Source organism: Columba livia, chromosome 2, assembly GCF_036013475.1.
Source record: "Columba livia isolate bColLiv1 breed racing homer chromosome 2, bColLiv1.pat.W.v2, whole genome shotgun sequence".
NCBI lineage: Eukaryota > Metazoa > Chordata > Aves > Columbiformes > Columbidae > Columba > Columba livia.
The window spans coordinates 117,823,283-117,843,542 of record NC_088603.1 but is presented as its reverse complement, the minus strand read 5'-3'; the positions used below and the strand labels follow the sequence as shown (position 1 = coordinate 117,843,542).

At 40.9% G+C, this 20,260-nt stretch overlaps 1 protein-coding gene across 6 annotated transcripts in view; it reads left to right on the top strand.

The window, feature by feature from the left end:
* NOL4 (nucleolar protein 4) overlaps nucleotides 1–20,260 on the top strand; it is a 198,256-nt gene that overhangs the window by 30,581 nt on the left and 147,415 nt on the right. For all 6 annotated transcript variants that reach the window (XM_065053439.1, XM_021292056.2, XM_021292057.2 and 3 more), the window contains exons 2-4: nucleotides 4,995–5,144; nucleotides 16,473–16,584; nucleotides 17,096–17,208. In XM_065053439.1, the coding sequence (XP_064909511.1) occupies nucleotides 4,995–5,144; nucleotides 16,473–16,584; nucleotides 17,096–17,208 (375 nt within the window). The remainder of the gene's footprint in view (nucleotides 1–4,994; nucleotides 5,145–16,472; nucleotides 16,585–17,095; nucleotides 17,209–20,260) is intronic.

Sequence of the window (20,260 nt, the reverse complement as noted above, 5' to 3'; positions counted from 1 at the left end):
TACATCAGAAGCTCATTACATAGAGGCTAAGCAGATGGGGTTTAAGTGCAAAACTTTCTGTATGGATATAGTTAATTCAGAGCACGGTATTTTACTCAGCAAAAGACTTTGCTTCCCAGCCAGTGGAAACGCATTGGCAGGACTGCAGAAGGCAACAGCAGTCAGCAGAGGTGTGGTGACACAAATGTGCTGCAACTCTGCGGTCACCTGAACTTGTATGTGTCAGGAAAATGTTACATATCCTATTTCTGCATTCAAAACAGTCTTAAATCTGTATACGATTTATGTTATGTAATGAAACGTTTAGGCTGATTGTTATTTCGATCTACTCCTAATGTTTTCTAGATGCTTCTGGCTTTGATGCTTTTACAACAGAGGTTTTTATAGACCTGAACATTTCCTATAAAACCACCAACCAAGCCTTTACTTTTATTTTCTATTTCAGTCTATCGTGTATTTGTAGGAATATTTTTCAAACACTGCATAGTTCTGATAGTTATATTCATTCGTGAAGCAAGAAGGTGTTTTATGAGACCTATTTCCCCCCAGAAATTTCAACATAAGGTAGCGTGGGTATTCTCAAGCAAGAAATTGCAAGCACTTTTGTTTCAGAGGCTTTAATTTGAAAGACTTGTATTAAATGTTGTTCTCCTCTGCAAAGTGACTGTAAAAATGACAGCCTTTCATTTAATAGATCTTTTTGCTGTCTTGGCTAAGAGTTTTATCTGTTCACTTGACTGGCAAACTTTTTTCTCTTTACTCCCCCTAGCCCTGTAGGTTCCACCTCAATAAAAGAGACTGACTCTCTTCTCAAGCATCCTTGTTCCAAGGGCTCCTTAGCACTTTCCTGGAGGTGCACAACTCTCTGAAAAAGTCACTTCTGTCCAGAAATTTATTCTTTGTGCAGATATCTAAAAGCAAACAAACAAGCAGCTTCAATGTCAGAGTACAAATGGAATTTGTAGGGCTGAAAATGAAAAGAAACATCTATTTCTTTTTATCCTAAGAACACAGGAAGATTGCTGAATAAATGTAAAAACAAGAATAAACAGGAAACCCTGCAATGCAAAGGGTAAAATTAAGTAACTTCTCACCGGTAGACATTGAAACCGATCCAGCAACTCTAAGCATGAATTGTATTTTGGCCGTGCCTGTCATGCTGTTGGCCAGAGAGGAGTCTGAGACAACTGGTTTACAATAGGGGCGTACCTGTGTGATGGCTGGAACGGGTGGGATGAAACTCAGCCTGAAAGATTGAAGAGTTTATGTGCCATTCTTAAAGAGAAACATTTGGTGAGGCTTCCATTCTTAAGTCATTTTAGAAAGCGGGGCTTGGACTCTTGCCATGATGAATAAAAGTCCTGAAAATACCTCAGTGATTTATAAATATCCTCCTTGCTGTTCTAGAGTTGTTAGTACCCAGTCATTTTGAAAGTGGTGTTTAAGCTTCTCAGTCATAAGAGTTATCAAGAAGGAACTTGATATCTAGTCTGTCCAAGACAGGATTTACTCAAACTGACAGATATTTGTCTAACCTGGTCCCAAAATCCTGCTGTGACAGAGATGCCACAGCCTCCCCAGGCAGACTGTTACTGTGCTTGACTATCCACATCAATAATAAGTTTTTCCAAATGTCTAATGTAAATCTCCCGTGCTGTGGTTTAAGCCTATTACTTGTCCTGTCCCTTGTGGACATTTCATAGCCTTTCAGACATCTGAATAGCATTATCATATAGTCCCTCATTCATCTCTTTTTAGCCTTAGCTGAGGCTAAAAAAATGTCCCCTTAGGCACCGTGAACATTTTTACCCAAAGCCAGCTTATAAAGCTGTTTTGTTAATGCCTTTATCAGATAGCAATTTCAGGATAAAAGTGGAGCGTAATGGCATATGGCAGGAAATCCTGATACAACTGCATCCACTTCAGAGACTTTATGGTTTAATTGGAGATTTGGGGTTGTATCACTTGCCCAGGTTTTTTCTTGCTGGGATGTCAGTACTGGGATATCAAATTCTCTGTAAGCAGCTACCTTATTCTCATTCAAGTTCCTCATCTGGTGCGTTGCTTCCACAGCTGAGACTTAGGTCTCAGTGCAGCATCGCCTGTTGCCAGATGGGCAACAGTTCACTCGCAGCAACTTGTGCAACGCTGCTGCGTTTCCGAAACAAGGTCTGCCCCACTGCCTGATGTGACGCCAAGCAGAATGAAGGCTGGCCTAGTCATGTCCAGGCCCACAGACAAAGTCATGATAATGTTACAGATGTAGATGCTAAGGAATAGTACTGTCTTCCCCTGAAGCAGTTTCTGCTCAGTGTAAACCATTTTTTCCCTACCTTTTTTGACTGGCAAGATTTGGCAAGTTTGTATTGATTTTCTGGCACTTCAGTTAGGAGGGGTGACAGGGAGTTTGTGCAGCTCTTACTTCCCTGTATTTTTAGAAGCAGTAGCAATGCTTAATGTTTTTTTCAGCTGGATGGCAAAATGCAGCTTCAAGAGCACACTCACATCATGCCTACCTACTCTTGGGTGTCAGTGTCCAGAGAAGGTAGAAGGACCATGTCAAAAGAGCACTGCACACTGTGGCCACCGAAAGCTGCAGAATGAGTTTCTTTTTTGAGTTTCTTCTTTGAATGTAGCCTTAATGTTTGCATGTGTCAGCTCCACTGAGGTGGCATCTCAGGTTTTAAATTAACATTGTTGTAATGCATTTGTCTTTAATTTAAAAAGAGAGCTCCCCCGTAGGAAATTTCCTAAACCAAAACTCATTAATAATAAACAGATTAAGTCTTTATCAGTTAATCAACACTATAAACTTCTGAGTGTTCAGAGAGCGGTGTGAGATAACACTGTCGTCATAATAAGGGTTTTTGAAATCATTAAGGATCCCACCGTGCCGTTTGGGTGGTGAGAAAATAATGATTGAAGATAGGCCCCCCTACAGCGCTCACATGTGAATTCCTCTAAAGATTAAAGCTGCAAATATCTGGATTTTATGTTGGCTTAATCTCTAAAGTATTTTTAAAAAAATATTGGGCAATAGTGGTGGGCGATACCAAGTAAATTCTTAATGAATTAATTAACTCTTAATACCAGAACCTGTCACAATGCCACAAAATTTCTGAGCTGCTGGTTAGTGAAATCTTAGGGACTGTTCATGGGATGAGAGCCTCACCACCTCCTCAGGACAGCTGTTCCCAGCTGATCTCTCTAAGGCTTTAGCCTGTGGTGGAGACTGCACTGCAAATTCCTTATCTTCCCCCACCTTGAATCCTCAGCACGGTCACTTCCATCAGGCTCATGGCAATCCTCTCATCAAGCATATGCAGTTCTGCTCTGCTCCAGCTGTGCCCTGGGGTTAAAGAGCACAACCTGCTGTGCAGATGGAAGGGACCACATAGCTTTGGGCAGGGACCTCTCTGAAGAAGGTTGGGCATAGTGGAGCAGGACAGGACAAAACTCGTCTGGCTGGTAGCGTATCAACACCTCTTAACCCGATATTATTTGGAGTGATGCATATTTAGAAAGTTATGCTATAGAGGCACTGACATTTTCTCCATCAGTACTGAGAATGTGTCAGACCTCCTCTGTGTCACCCTGGGGAGTTCTTTGGAGCCATTTGGATTATTTGGGTTTTTTCAATGAACTCTATGAAAAATAAAAGTAAGTGGGCTGGAATTAAAATAGGAGCAGTGAGAAAGATAAATCATGTTTGTGCACTTCCAGCAAACTTACTGAAATGAGTTAGCAAGAAGTTAGGAGCAGGGGGATGGTGTCTGGGAGTCATATGTAATTATTGCCTTTTTGTTTCTCATCTTTCATCTTTATTTGGTCACCGCAGCAAGAATTGCATGCTTTTTGTCACAAGAGGGTAAATATAAATCAGGTTTGTTGTGGCACTAATTACAGCAGCAGTAATCGCATGAATTACAGCAGCATTATTATCAAATGTGTTAAGTTTGGAGCACTCTTTTCACCTAAAATACACATTGAAGGTCAGGTGACTCTGCTGCCTCCAGAGGTCTAAATTCAAATGCTGTCTTGGAGTACAAGTGACTTGGCCATTCTTATTTTATTCTTAATATATTTATGTTGTATTACAAAACACAGCCCGCTTGATAGATGCCTGCCCTGGAAAAACGAGAATCCCAGTTCCTGCCCTTTCTTTAGGATTGAATACATAGACACCTGTCAAATAAACAAACCTGGTATGGATGTTCCTGTTAAAAAGATGGGAAGTGAACTGCACTGATTAATTTCAGAGACATTGGGGACTGTTTCTCTTTAGAAGTCTTTAGCTACTATGGCACTATCACTTTTGAAAATCAGATGGTAGGTGTCCTCAGTTTTGTGTCACCAGTTCCAACTGGACATCTGTGTGCAAAAATCACAAATATTAAAAAGATCCCTTTTCCTCATATTGTGATATGTCTTCATGTAGTGTATCTTCAAGCAGGTTTTGCGAGGGTAAATTGTTTGTAACAACTTCCTTCGTATTCATAATTACAGTCAGCTCTGTCACCTGTGAATTAAAACCTTTTATTAAATATGTTTATGAAATGCTAGGTACAGAATTACTGTGAGGGGAATGAGGGCATAAAAGTGCTGTTGTGTTCTTATTAACAGTTGCATGATGCATTCCTGTGCCACGTGTTTGGGAACGCTCCTGCCTTGTTTGTGCGTTTGGAGAAAGAAACACAAGTACTTTTTGTTTTGTTTTTTAAATTACTGGAGTGAGTGAAAAATCACTTGCTACCAAGAGACCAAATGCCCTGGTTTGGCAAAATGGACTTCTTGCAAGGGTCTGTATGATCCTTCTAATCATGCACCTTTCCTGCAATAGTGTTTCTGTCATTCACAGAGTGGGTGACCTTCAGATCTCTCTGGAAGGGTCTTTAACTCCCTGCTAAAAACGGAGAATGTGTCCCATGATTATAATAATTCATCTATTCATCCCATCCTCCTTACTTTTTCTTTTATCTTTTTTTTCTTTTCAGGATGGAGTAGGTGTAGATGAGAAGCTGTCTTTACGGCGGGTAGCCGTCGTAGAAGATTTCTTTGACATTATTTATTCCATGCATGTGGAAACTGGGCCTAATGGAGAACAAATCAGAAAACATGCTGGACAAAAGAGGACGTATAAAGCAGTAAGTAACAACTACAAGTGAGCATCAGTCTCTAAAAGTGTGAATTGAAATTTGTAGTGTGTTTTTTTCTTTCAGAGATCTTTCAATAATGCATGCAAACATGCAGCTTAGAAATCACGAGGTCCACATTTTCTGTGCAATAAAGGGCCAGATCCATTGACTTCAGTAGCGATTTCGTCATTGGTGCAAGCAGGGAATTAATTATTTCTATAGTAGTTTGACAATTTCTCTAATAACTTTATCTTAATTAATTGTCATTAAATGGATGAAGTCTTAAAGAAGACTTGGAAGGTATTGCCACAACTTTGCTAAATGAGGTGCTGTACTTCAGCATATGAATGAAGCTGCCTTATAGTTTATGGCTGCAGACTAAGTATACTTAATGGTTTAATGGCATGAAAACTTGTAAATATCCTGGATTCAAAAGGCTGGAAAGCTAAGTACAGTGAAAGAAGTATTGAGAGGGCAGCTCTCACACCTGTATAAACCAGTTGAGTACAGAGAAATTATTATTCTAAGAGTTTTAATTGCATGTTGTTGCTTGACCTAACCAGTTCATCCACTGCCTTAAAACAGCTATAAATAGCTTTTGTGGTTAGTGGTGCAAATATAACACTTTATTTTTATACGGAGAACTAATGAAACATTTACTGTACCTTCCCAAGGTGTTGATCCACCTGCCCAGCTGTTTCCAGCTGCTGAAGCACTGGGAGCTGCCAGGGCGGCAGGACAGGGCCTCCCAACCAGGGCCCCTCCCACCGCCCTGGCTGGGGTGCAGGGCACCCGAGGCTTCTCTCCCCATGGGCCCAGTGGGAAAGGGGTGGTGGGGGGCTGCACACAGCACCCCGAGGTGACCTGTCACCCTGAACACAGTGTTCTTCACCTTAAAAACAACCTGCAGTTGTGTCAGGCATTTTTCTTCAAAGGTCACCAAAATGTGTGGGAACTCCAGGCTTCTGATACCCACGTCTTCAATTTTTGCCATAAGAAATAGCTCTTTTTCCATTACTGTTTTTTTCAGATACATAACAATCTTTACTCTGTATCTATGAATCCCTTCACAGATGTTTTATTTATAGGCTATTTCAGACAGTTTGTTGTGGGATAAGCTCTTGGCAAGATTTCTTATAATTTGTTCTCTGTGGTATTGACCTTAAGATAGCTGTATGAAGAAAGACACCAGTCATCTGGGTATGCTTTGGAAGGCTTGGGGTGATATTTCAGGGTGAACAAACACAAACTGTCTAAATTAATTTTAACCTGTCACCTTGGCTATTTTGATACTTGGTTTTCTCTTTTAGAAAGCATTAGAAAAGTAATATGTTCACTGACCTCTTTCTAGTTTATTTTACTTCAATATGCTCTTAAACAGTGTAGGTCACAAACATTGTAGAATATTATACCAGTATAAGGAATGCTGCCAACTATAAATACAATACTTCAAGTCAGCATCCTACAAATACATGCCAAGTACAATATTTACTGCTGTAAGAATCCCATGATTACAAGTCAGATAATAAATTTGTTTATTGTGAACAGCATGAAAGACAACTAGTGTCTCTTCTGTGAGAACTATTTGTGCAGATTCAATAGCTTACACAGTAGTTTCATTTGATCTTAACTTTTATCGTAACTAAGAGCTGAGCTTATTACGTTGTTATGAGCGGAGGATAAAGATGCTCAAATGTGCGTTTGTGTTATTACCGGAGTCTGCAATATCTGTACATTCATTTCACTGCATATTTGTTTATTAAGGGCATGGAGTCATATTTCTCAAGGACAGGATTCACGTATATAATTCTTAAAGATTTCCATAGATTAAGAAAAGGAAAAAGACTCCAGAACAAACTGGTATCAACTCTTGCTCTCTGTCCCAACATGAGAATTAGGTTAAATAAAGAGGCTTCAAACTCTATCAGACTAACTAGGGAAATACATTCTCCTTTACTGGACCTGTCCATGAAAACACCTTCATTAAAAATGGTGAGCTGTATTGTTGGTCTGTTCCAGCAAGCCATGCAGTGTCTGTCTCCTCTGTGGCTCTGCAGGAGGAAAGAGATACTGTCTCGTGTAACTGTCTCACAAAATGTTATACCCTAAAAGCTTTATAAATCAAACTGATGTACTTTGGCGGGGTTTAATTTTATTAAGTGAATTGGCAACAAGATTAATTTAGTCTTGTTTCTTTATTCACATGTCAAAAGTGAATCATCCTTGAGATCTGTGAATATATTTATCATGCATAAATATTCTCCAAATAGTTTGAGTGAAGAATTTTTACAGGAAGAATGGTTCACAAACTGTGTGCTACAACTGCTATTTGTTATTCATAATTCATGGAATGTGATGATCACATTTCCTTGGCTCTCTGGCTGGATAACTGAAACATTTTAACAGAGAAATGATGGGGAGAAAACCACCACTATTTCAGTTCAAAATGGCTAAACTTCTGAAGTTCATAAATATTGTCACGGATTTTCAGTACCTGAGTATTTCTAAAAAACCAATGCTCTAGCCCTGAGCATTGTAACATATTGATTTCAAGTAATTTATTTGCTTATGTATGTGTTAATACCTGTTTTCAATAGTGAACCTGCTCCACTCAAAATTTTTAATAGCATTCAAGCATGATTAGGAGGGTAATGAAATTGTCAAAGATGACTTAGTTAACTGCTGTTTGCATTTATATGGAATGATGAACTTGGAGTAGGTAGGGCATTTTAAACTTTTGATAGAGTCACCCCAGATGTTGGAGTGCTAAAATACATCAGTATGTTTCTCTGAAAGCATGTCCAGAACAGCTTACAGACTCAATTATTGAACCTGTAATCTGCACTGACTTGTTTATGTTAACTGTGTGGAAATTAATGGAATTTTTACAACTGTTTTCCGTGGGACTTCCTACAGCAGTGCTGCACAGCAAGATAAATAGGATGTGGTGCTTGGTACCTCAAAAGAGCAGTGTATTGGAAGGTCCCATTTTCTTCTTCTCTGCACACTAACAAATGAGAAGGGAATTGTACAAAGTCTGTGTAGATGATATGGGAAAGTAACCTTGAAAATGCTCAAAAAAGAGTGAGCTTCCCATTTAACTGGCAGCTTTTGTGCTCATTTCAAGTGCCCGACTTGTAGACAGTGTAAGATTGATGGGCTGGGTTCCTTGCCAACATAACTGTAGGTAGATCTAAATCAGCAAAAAAAAAAAAAAGGACCTGACATATATATAAAATGAAACCAAGAACTTTAAACCGTATCTGGAGTATGCCAGACTGAAGGAATACGTAAGACGATGTTTATAATGTCAGCTAGTTCCCTGGTTCCTGGGGGAGTTTACAAACAGGGAAAATGTTGAGGGCCTTGATATGAGAGATAATTTTGTGACAAAGGCAGGATATGTGACACAAGGCCTGGCCAAGGCGGTTGCTCAGCAGGGGGACTGGTGACTAGGAAGGTACAGAAGGTGAAAAGAGCATGTTCTTTGGTGCCAAGGAAAGCAGTGGTGCCCAAACAGGTCCCTGCTTGTTCTGCATTTCCTGTGGGTCCTCTGCCGGGCTCCAGGGGAGCTGGGGTGAAATGTGCTGATGGAAGGAATAGGTTAATATAACAGAAAGGAATTAGGTTGCCCAGAGTGGTGGTAGATGCCCCATCCCTGGAGACATTCAAGGCCAGGCTGGACGGAGGTCTGAGCAATCTGATCTAATTGAAGGTGTCCCTGCTTATCACAGGGGGTTGGGCTAGGTGACCTTTGAAGGTCCCTTCCAACCCAAACTATTCTATGATTCTATAATTAAGCAGTTGGGAGAAAGTACAGAGGATCCTCCTTGTACGGGCGACTCTGCTTGCACTTGCTGCTGCAGCTCAGTATTCTAGAGGAACCACATTGCTTTGGGATAGCACTTTTCACTCTCTGTCCTAAAGGACTTATTTTTGTATCGGCATCCCACCCTGAAAGGAGAACTGCGACGTCAAAGTGGAGATGGGGACACACAGAAGTGTTCAGGAAAAGAATCCGTCTGGTGTATTGGGAAATGCGTGTAACAAGTGCACAGCAGACTTTCTGTGCCTTTAGAGAGCTGAATTTCTTGATTCAAAATATTCAGCTGTGTCTAAAATTTAGATTCAAGTGCTGAGGGGATATATCAGAGGTGGGAGTAACTGGGAAAAGTTGTGACTACAGTGGCAGCATAATGCAACAGGCTCAAGCTGTCAGAACAATTCTTTGTGATTCAGTGCAAACCAGGAAAAAAAAAATAGCCTTATTACATTTTTTCAAGAGACTCAAATGGTCTGTGATGAGTCTGGAGATGGAAGACATCTCTGCCTCCTCTCAGGCCCTGCTATGAGTACAGGTGGGCCAGGTTTAATCACCAAGCCCCATATTTCAGAGTAGGTCTTCTTTACTTTCTTTAATATTCTTAAAAAAGATGTTAGATTTTAATTCACTTTAATAACAGAGTAAGTACCTCACCTCTGTATATTATATCTAGACAAACTTTCCAAAACTAAGTGCATCATCTACCCAAGAACTGTTTGTGTGAGTCTCACAGTCACCTTAAGCACCTTAGATTCTATGTGCATATTCTACTTTAATATTCTTACCAGTGATGGATGATCTAGTATCTGCCTGTTGAGACTGTGTAGGCACCGTGCAAAGCCTTGAAACTTTATGGCAGTGAACTTGAGTTGTGAGTGAGGGTTGTGATGTCTGAGCAGGAGAAATGGCTCAGGTAATAAAACTCCCAACCCATGAATGAAAAAAGAGCACTGGGCTGATGAACTGGAAGAGAAGCAGGCTTGTAAAACATGGAGGACATATTGATGTGTCAAGGGAAAGCAGCTTGAGGCCAGACTCTGATCAGATATGTAGTACATAAATATATAACATCTGAGGCACAAGAGGAGTCTGTTAGGTGTGGGGCAATGTCTGAGGTCCTGTGCTTCATCCAGCTGTTGCAGTAATCAGTGTTTCTTGGTTTGGGATCAGGCTGTTGAGTAGCCTCCCTCTTTTTTCTCGTCCTAAGAAAAACCTTACTCAGATTGTGAGATGTGCCATGACTCTCTTCTCCTCCCAAAAATGAATGTGCTTGTGAGTCCCCTCTGAGCATCACAGTGAACATGTTTTCCCCAGGGAAGAATTTTCTGACAGTTCTCACTGTGAAATAACATCGTCTCCTTCCAGTACGACTTCCCTGATCAAACAGGGTTAAAGCAGCTTTGGGGCCTGGCTGGTTTCCATCCAGGGCAGGCCTTGTCCTTGGGGAAGCAGAAGAAGGCAAGGTTTGTGCAGGGTCTTAACACGCTTAAATCCTTGCATCCGCACTGTTCCTGTGTGCATGACGAAACAGCTGAGTCCTGTGTGCTTCACTCTATGGACTTGTTCTTGCTTCTGTGCAAAGGGCAAGTGTTGGGTGTCCTGGCAGCGGTCCTGCTAGCAGGTGCTCCCCATTGTTTCCCCTCACAGAATTAGGCTTCTGCTATGTGGGGAGAGCAGGGAAGGGAAGGGAGCTGTGAAGCACAAGTTTAGCACGAGAAGGAACAGCATTTTCCCCAATATAGCAGGGTAGCGAGCTCTTGATAAAACTCCCAGCAGTAATATATGTGCTTTCCTATGTCAGCCTTCTATTCTGACCTCTTGCTGAGGTCAGGAGAGATCTTTCCTTGGCTGGTTTGCCCTCCGGTCATCAAGAAACCAATTTCTACCACCTGGTTTGATGGCTGTGGGCCCAGGACAGATTATAATCTTCCTCTCTCTCCCTCTCTCTCTCTCTTCTCTTGGAAGTCTTCTTTGGATCATCTTCCCCCTCATACTCTCCTTAATTAAAAAAAATATACACACATAACAAAAAACCTCTCTCTATTCTGACACATCATATCTTCCAGACTACACAGACATTCTCCATGTTAATGCTTGAGGGGTTAATAGGTTCACTTGTAAGATTTCACTCATGCTCCTCACACTTGTCTTTCCCGCTCTGCCATATGTGTCCTGAAATCTGCTTTCAGTTTGGAGCTTGTTAATTTTCCAAATAAAAATGTAGCTCTGAAAGCTGCATCATCACAACATTCTGCACTTAAATCATCTGAATATTGGAGAGTATAAAGGAGCCCTTGCCCATTTTCTCTGCCTGCAGTGATGCAGTAGAAATGCAATATGCTTCTTATAGACAGGGCATGTATCACTTAGCACAAACGTAAACCAGATTACATGCTTAGGTACTGGATTATTTACCTTGTGGTAGTTGTGCTCTTCATGGGATCCAGTAAACAGGATGAGGGTAAATTATGGGTCTAGAAGGCCTTTGTTGTTGGGCGATGTTTTGGATGAGTTGATATATGTAAAAATCTATTATATCAGGGTCTTTTTGTGAACGGTGAGATAAGATCATAAAAGTTTTGACTCTGAAGCTGCTGAAGTCAACTTTTTATTTTCCTCTGAGTTCAGACTTGAAATATGTGTAGGTGCACATGGACTGTATTGTTAGGAAATTTTTGCTACTTATTCTGTAACTTCTGAAGCTAAAACAAACCTGTGATTTTTGCACTCTTTGTTTAATGCTTCAGATGTCTAGTTTCTTCTTCATGTACTTTTTTCCCTTTACAATGTAAAAAGCGTTCAGCTGTAAGAGCTATGCTTAGTACACAATACCTAAACACCAACCCGCTAGAATCTGCTTATTTTCTGCTTTGTCCATGATACAGAATACATCCAAATACAAGGTAACACATTTCTACAAGCAATATGAGATTAATACTAAAGTGCAATAAAACCACTAGTAGGAATAAGGAATCACGTAAGGTTACTTCTAAAGCTTAATTTTTGAAAAAAGTATACCCCCAATTTTATCAAGTAATTTTATCAATATGGTAAATCAGCACTGATTGTTCTTTGATGGGTACAGGCGCATGCATGAGCAGTTTCTTGGAAGTCATGCCAAAAATGTGCCTGTGTGCATTGACAGTGTGTGGATGTAAATAATGTGATATCCCCCACTTCAATTTTCTGGCTTTATTTTTTCTTAAAATGTAGAATTGTGTGCGTTTTTGTGTGTGTGTAAATGCAAGAAACCAATATTGTTGTAGCACATCACTGAAAGATGAGTTTTTGTTAGCTAATGGCCTTGAGAAGAGAGCTAGGTGCAGGGCCACTGAAGGCAGTGAGAGCATAGAATATCAGTGAGGACTGCGTCATTATTGCTTGCTTTCAGATGGCATAGAGGACAGAAATGATTTTTCCTGATGAAGTCAGGCCACTGTCTGAAGTATTTCTGTATAGGGTTGTGCTCTGAAATACTCACATGAAAGCCAGCTCCAGGAACTACATCAGCTCGACCTTTTGCACAAGCTGGTAAGCTCCACTGAGGGGTGAAATACAGGATTTTGTGTTCGGCCTTGTGCTAATTTGATCAGAGATCTTCCTGGCTACAGCTGGTGCTAAGCCAGCTGGTTGGGAGCATGGCCAGAGCAAGCAAGGCAAACAGGAGTCTGCACTGTTGGGGGTCATGAGGTTGTGGGGTTTTTTTTTGTAAGCTTCCTGGCATTGTAAATTGGAAGGAGCTTTTTGCCCATATTCAAGCAGCAAGAATAAGGAAAGCTGTGGGTTATGTCCTCTGTATATCTCTTTTAATGCCATAGTTATTGTATTAGGCCAATTTATACAGGCTGAAGTCTTGGACTGTGATTGATTCAAATTGCAAAGTAAATGGGAAGAAATTGGTGAAAACTGGTGTTATTTAGGGAAGGGCATCCTTAAAATTGTGTTGCAGTGGGAGGCTGGAGACACAAGCATCTGCCACGTGGACAAATTTAGTTATAAGACCAGGTTCCCTTATAGTCAGTGGAGCATACCTATAAAATCTGGGACTTAGGTCACTTGCTTTCCATAGAGGATTTTCATCTTATTTGAGCAGAACTGGAATTTTGTCAGAGATGCTTGATTAGAATAAATGGAACTTTCCTATCAAATGCAGGCTACTAATGAACCTATGGGTAAGCTCCATTAGTTTCAATACAGTGCTAAATGTGTTAAATGTTACGAGAGGTTTCTGCGTATGTACATGTAACAATTTTCTTAATGCTAAATTCTAGCGATTTTAAGTTCTTGGTTAGATTTCATAAAGCATGTGCATAACCAATGTTTTCATATTTAGAAAGGTAAATAGGCATCTGTTCCATGGTAAAAAACAGGAAAAATAATCTGAAAATATTTTTGGGGTAGGACTGTCCACTCAAAAGTGTCTTTGTTTAGTGCCTTCATTTTCAGATAAATTGTTTCAGGCCCAGAGAAAATTTTTGCCAATTTTCATTGCAGAACAAATTTTGCTTTTATACTAATTCCCCTCTATGCCCTCAAAATCAGATTTTTTGTTATATAAATCAACAACAACAATTAACAGCCTAAGCAACAATACTATAAACAGGATGGCATAATTTGCATCTTGCATCATTTCCATATATTTCCATGACTCCTGTCACATCAACAAACAATAATTTAAACTCCACCTGTTTTCAAAAATACTGTCACTGATAAATTTGGTCCATGGAGTTTTAGGAAACATAAGTTTCAACACAGATTAAGTAGGTGACAAGCCAAGGAGAAGAGTGTAAGAGAGTTAAAACTGTCCAGTCCTCCTCCTTTTAGCACCCTTGAGAGGAGCACGAGTGATTTGCACGGTATACAATCCCATTTACATCCAGTTAAAGAAAGTTATCTTGTCCTTTCTGTATCCACACTTTCATACATGCCACCTCCATTCTTCTGCATTTGCTATAGAGACTTGCATTGATGTAGTGCTTGATAGGAAATCAAATCCTGCTGTAGGTTTTACAATAAGAGAATACAAGCAGATATCAGTTGACTTTTCTTTTAATCTCTGTTGTGGCACTTTGTCAGTCTTTGGGGATTTTCTCCATTGCAAGATAATCACCTTGGCTGGTAAAAGAAGGGCTGGAGATTCCTTACAACACTTGCACTGTTCAGTGTACATACATCAACATATATAATGAATCACAGAAAAGCCATGGCTTTGCCTGGTAATGTCTTAAAAAGATCCAAGTGTGGAGATTCTTCCACCCATCTGGTAAACTTGCTCCAGTACATTGGCCTCCTAGAGAAGATGTTTTTCCTGATATCCAGTTTGAATGTCCCAAGCTGCAGCTGGTGGCTGCTGTCCCTGGTTACACCCTCTGAAGAGTTTCCACAGGTTTTGTAAGTCCTGGTCAGGCAGCGGCAGGCTGCAATTACATCTTTCTCTGCCTCTGTCACGGAGGCACCCCAAGGTTAGTTTAAGGGGCAACAGGGTCCAAAACAACTTTTATTAAACCGGTGAGAAACACGGTCTTAGCACTCCAAAAGTGACTTGAATGCAGGTTCGGATATCAGTTGAGGAAAATTATTAAGGAGCATCAACTAATACAACAGGCGGTCCACAGTGTGCATACACGTGGCTTCACCAAAAACAATACTGGAGCCATCTCTGAGTCCGGGAAGAGTACACACTTGCCTGAACACAGTGTGGGATTACTTTAAAGGGCTACACGTACTCGTGTTGAGTACGGAAAGTGTACACTCGCAATCCTGCAAGGGTAAATTTATAATACACTCGCAATCCTGCGAGGAGAAATACGCATGCAAATGTGCACGGAATATTACACGTGGTTATGTGGAAGCACGGGAGGAAAATACACTGGCGATTGTGTGAGGAAGTAATTTATACACGTGCTTGTATTGAGCACGGAAAGTACACGTGCAAATGTGCACGGAAAGTATAAATATATGTGCAAATGTACACGGAAAGTAGATACACTTGTAATCCTGCGAGGAGAAATTTTACTCACATGCAAGGCAAGCGGAGTTTCCATCCCGGGGGGAGCTCTCGGTGGCAGCATCTGGTTCGTGCTCCAAGAGATCCGCGCAAGAGGCGGAGTCTCGACAAGAATCCCATTTTTATAGGCTGATCAGATCTGACTGTAGGCATTCCAGAAGCTTCTCTGCACCCCCACACTGGCTGTGGGGTGCCCCTGAAGCTTCCAGACATCCCCCACACTGGCCATGGGCGCCCAGTGACTCCCTGGCGCCTCAGCGCTGCCTTCTTAACGGCCCTGGCCGGGGGCTCTGGGGCCAAACAAAAGAAGCTGTTGGCCTCAAGCAGCAGAGAGAGAGGGAGATGTGTCTACTCCTTCCATATCAAAGGAGGGAGGGGGAGAGAGGGGGCTTGCATTCTGCCACAGCCTCATAACCTACTTTTGTCACATAGAACAAATACAACACTCTCAACCTTTCCTTCAAGTCACCTGCTTTAGGCTCCAGCCACCGTGGTGGTCAGCCACAGATCCCTCTCCTGCTTCTTAGTAGCATTCTTGACCTGTGGAGGGGTAAACAGGACACATCGTTGCAGCTGCTGCCTTGCCACCACTGAGTAGAACAGGGTAATAACTTTTCTTGATCTGTTTGCCATACGCTTAATGTTGCCAGTATGAGATTTGCTTTATCTGTGATCAGAGAGTACACTGTTGGCTTATTTTCAGCTTGGCACTGGCCAGCACCTCCAGGTCCTTTTCAGCAAGGCAAAATGTCTATAAAGACAAATGCATCCTTGGGGGAGGCTGGAGGGAATGTAATCTTTAAAAGCAGCAACAACTGCTTCCTCCTCTCCCCTTTTGAAAAAGAAGAGAAATCCCTCTGATGCCTGCTTGCATGTATGTAGTTGGAAAGAATGGTAGTGCTGAAAGGAGGAAACAACCAAAAACTGTCATTTAAAGATATCTCCAGCTGAAGCAGGGTCTCTAAGATCAAGTGACCCCTAAACTCTGTAACTGTTACTAAAAATAACTTTTTTACCCTGTAGTATTAAATCACAAACTTTCCAAGCATATTTTCCCAAACCGTTCAAATACAAAGTTAAACTTAGCAAGGAGACTGTCATCGCTGCTAGGGCACGTAAGCCAAGCATTTTCTTTTTTGGGATTAATTATAAGAAAAAAATTGCTTTTAATTTTTCTTTTTAGAAACATCCCGCAGTCAGTTGCCTGTTACATACGAATCTTTTTGCTGAAAGCAAATTGGAAAAAACTGTAAACAGAAAACCAAACCCCTTTTGATATAAGTGGATTTTTTTTTTCCAGTATCGACTTTTACTAGCCATTAGATGGTAAGTACGCAGATTGGAGAGATGTTTCTTGGAAATCCTACATATTATGCAGAACGTGCTTTCATTGTGCTTCCTGGCATCATAAGGTAATATGCCTTATTTGGAAATCTAATGATCAGTTCTGTTAAATCATGTTCAATCGGTGTGTGTAATAACACCTATATATTGTTATTAATTTCAGATTTCAGAGACCTATGCCTTCCTACCGAGAGAAGCGGTGACACGATTTCTAATGAGCTGCTCAGAGTGCCAGAAAAGAATGCATTTAAACCCAGATGGAGCGGATCATAAAGGTAGTTTTAGTGTCAAATAGTGGAATGTAAAGTCATTTTATTCCTAATACCCATTTATATTTTCCTAGCTTAAGAGAGAGTTCATAAAAATTTGGTAGACTGGAACAGTTCAATAAGTCAGATCATCTCATTTACTTAAGCTGGAAGGTAGTGAATCTTCTGCTTTCACTTAAGGATGGAGTGTGATACCATAGGCACCCTCAGTAGAAAAAGATTATTTTATCTGGAGGAGATAATTTATTTTGCTATGAAAGTGTTTATATGAGGGCTTAAACGAAAGGAACAGATAGGAGGTATGTGTTGTAGCCATTTAGGATAGAAGAATGTATCACTTTTCGTGGTTTGAACTTGATTTTAATTTTTATTCAGGAGACTTCTGTCTGTGCGGCCTACAAGCAATTGAAAATGCCAAAGTTAGAACTAAATGATGTAACTGTCTGACTTTGACTGCAGAGTAGGCTGAAGTGGCCTCCACAATTAACATAATGCATAATAAATATTTTTATTACAGATAATGGAAAACCTCCAACTTTGGTGACGAGTATGATTGATTACAACATGCCAATTACTATGGCCTATATGAAGCACATGAAGCTGCAGCTACTAAACTCACAACAAGATGAGGTAAAACCTGAAATATTCCAAGTTTCTTTTTCTCTTCTCCTGTGTTCTTAGGTGCTTGCCTTTGTGGTAGCCAGGGAAGTGAACACAGGTTTTGATCCCATCTTTATCAGTGCTAAAATAGTGAGTCTGAAACCAAACCAAGGCTGTGTGCAAGTAATCAGGTTGAGAGAAAATGTCATGACGTACCACCCTTACATGGTTGGGGGTAATATGCTTTACTGCCTCAAATCACCTGCAGGTGCCCTTTTACTGTCTGGACCAGTGGAAAGGTTAAGGGGGGCAGTATGTTCACCTGAGGCTTGGTGCTGTGCTCAGCAGTGACTTCCATTGTCTGCTACCAGAAAGCAATACCTTCAACAGCTGAAATGAAAGCCATAGTGGTGTTCCGAGGGTTAGCAGCCAGGATACAACACATTATAGTGAGATAGATTGAAGCCCTGACCACATCAGTTTAAATCTTCAAGGCAAATACCTTGATAAATAAGAATAAGGGTTGCTTTTGAAACTTTGAATAAAAATACAGAAAAAAATAGAGGAAGAGAAGTGGGGTGATACTCTGGCTTGTTCAGAGAGAACTGGAGTTGAATTGCATTTATTTTTTTCCCCCAAATTATTTTACTTCTGTGTTTTATTCAGAGCACTTAAGAAGTGCTTCATCAATTGGATGGCACCTACCAAATTACTTGTAATAAACTCATTTTGCTAGAAATGTGTTCGTTTACCATTCGAGCTGCCAAGTAGTTAGAAGCCCAGCTATGTGCTGGCAAAAAGCAGTTCTGCATGCTGTGTCCTTCTGCCTGACTACAATATACTTTTTTTTTAATAAAGAAAACCTTCAAAAGCAACCTTAGCAGCTGGATTATGTTAAAGACCTTGACCAACTCCTGACTTGTGTGGAGTCAGTCAGATTTAGTTTCATAAGAAGGAGATATGGGCTATTGGTGGAGATTTCTAAATTATTCAACACCTCATGGAATGGGGATTTCATCACTTTTGTAGAAATATCAGGATTCTTGTTTCACTTGTGCCTTTATTTTTTTAAAATTGTGGAGGGTGTGGGGGGAGACTCTGCATTCCTCACACACAAATACATCCTGGTCATCTTTTTCACCTGTTGAGTCTCCCCTCTGCACGCTGCCCCTTTTCAGGAATGTGACAACAGGGTTTTAACAGTGGGAGAGAAGAGGCTTTGTGCCTGAAGTAGCCTTAGGAGTTAAAGGATTCTTTAGTTTTTCCACTGCTTCCCTTTGAGAATTATTCAGAACAGGGTGAAGCACTCATGCAGGATCAGGGCTACCTGCCGCAGTGCTTCTACAGCCTGAATGTTTTGGTGCAGTCTTTCTGGTCTGATGACTGTAATTTTTGTTCAACCAGTTTTTCATCTGCATGAACCAGTGGCAATGACACGGTGGCAGCAGGAAGTACCATTGCTTAGTATCTCCCTGTCTAGGTCGGTTTCGTCACCCTAATTTTACTGTGTATGAAATATTTGAAGCACTGGATTTAGGAACAGAAGCATAATTTTTGGTATGTTTTAGTAATCGTGTGTTTGCCAGTGGCCACAATGAAATTTCTCAAGATAATCTTTATGTCTTTTCTCAAAGCAGAGTTTTGGTAAGAACTTGCTTTTCTCTGTGCTGTACATTTGCTGAACTGAGAAAAAAATGGCAGTGAAAACATAGTACAAAGCAGGAAGATTCCTGGTGCATGCATTTCACACACATAAAAAACATGCTTGGGTTTGTAGGAAGGCTCTGTTTCCAAGGTTTCGTCAATCATATCTGTATTCTTGTGGAGGGGGTGGAATGGAGACACGAGTAAACTTGGATCCCACAACTAGCTTGCACAGTGACTGAAAGGCTCCTAATTCTCTGATCCTCATTTAATCATTTTTAAGCTGAGGTCATTGATGAAAGGGAAGAACAGGAGAACTAATACTGTGTGGGAATTTCCAGCTGTGCTGCAACCAGTGTAAAGATGCCAGTGGCTTCCACTCCTCTCCCCATGCCTGGGTGTCCACACACATTCAGAGAAATGGTTACACAGCTTGGTGAGTGAAGTGGAGATATTCAGCGAAGTGCCATAGACAAACACAGGCATCCCATGTGTGCAAGCACTGGATAGCCAAAGCTCCCTTTCTGGGAGTCCATACAGGTTGCCTAACCTCAGAATTGGAAAATATAAGCTGCTGCTTGTTGGTTCCTGCAGGGATCAATGAGAAATACCACTGTGCCTTAACAGAGGCGCAACCGTCCAGAAGCTCTGTGAGAGTCTGCGTTCTGACCTTGCTCTTTGAGAAGGCAGCATGTGTTTTCCCAAAACCTCAGAACCAGCTTGATGAGTGCCTTGGCCCTGTCTGTCTGGGGCAGGAGGCTGGTGGGCACCACGTCCCATGGTTCTTGTGTAAGGGCAGCGTTTGGGTTTTTGTTGCTCCTCTAACTGGGGTTCTCCTGACTTATCTGGGCAGGGCAAACAGGTGCCCACTAGAGAAGCCCTCACTCCTCCATTTCATTTTTTTACAAAACTTTGATAACCAGGTATGTTTCTTTCATTATTTTTCATTATCCTGGTGTGACAGTACAGAATAGCATCGCCTTGAGTGTTGTCCCACCTTCACTCCTGAAATGCATTTGTCAGCACTTCCTCATGGTTCAACAGGAGCTGTGACTGCAGTGAACTTCCCTTCTGAAAATGAAAGAAACACCCATACAAGCTGGAAACATCACTGACACCCAAGAGAGGAACTGATTCAAGGGCCAAGTGCTCTGAAAGAAGAAAGCAGCTGTGTTAGCATCTGTAGAAACCAGTTCACAACAGATACACAGTGAATCGTATTCTAAAGATTACTATTTTTCTAAGTAATTTCTGGTGAACAACCCAGAAAAATTAATCAGAATCCTGTCAGTTAAAGTTCAGTTTTTGTTTAAAAAAAACCAGTGTATTAATTGGAAAAGTATTTTGAAATAATCTTTAGCGGATACAAAGCTATCTGACTTATTTTTCTGTATGTTCTTTAAATGGCTTTTCTTCATAACAGGAGTAGTTATCTCAG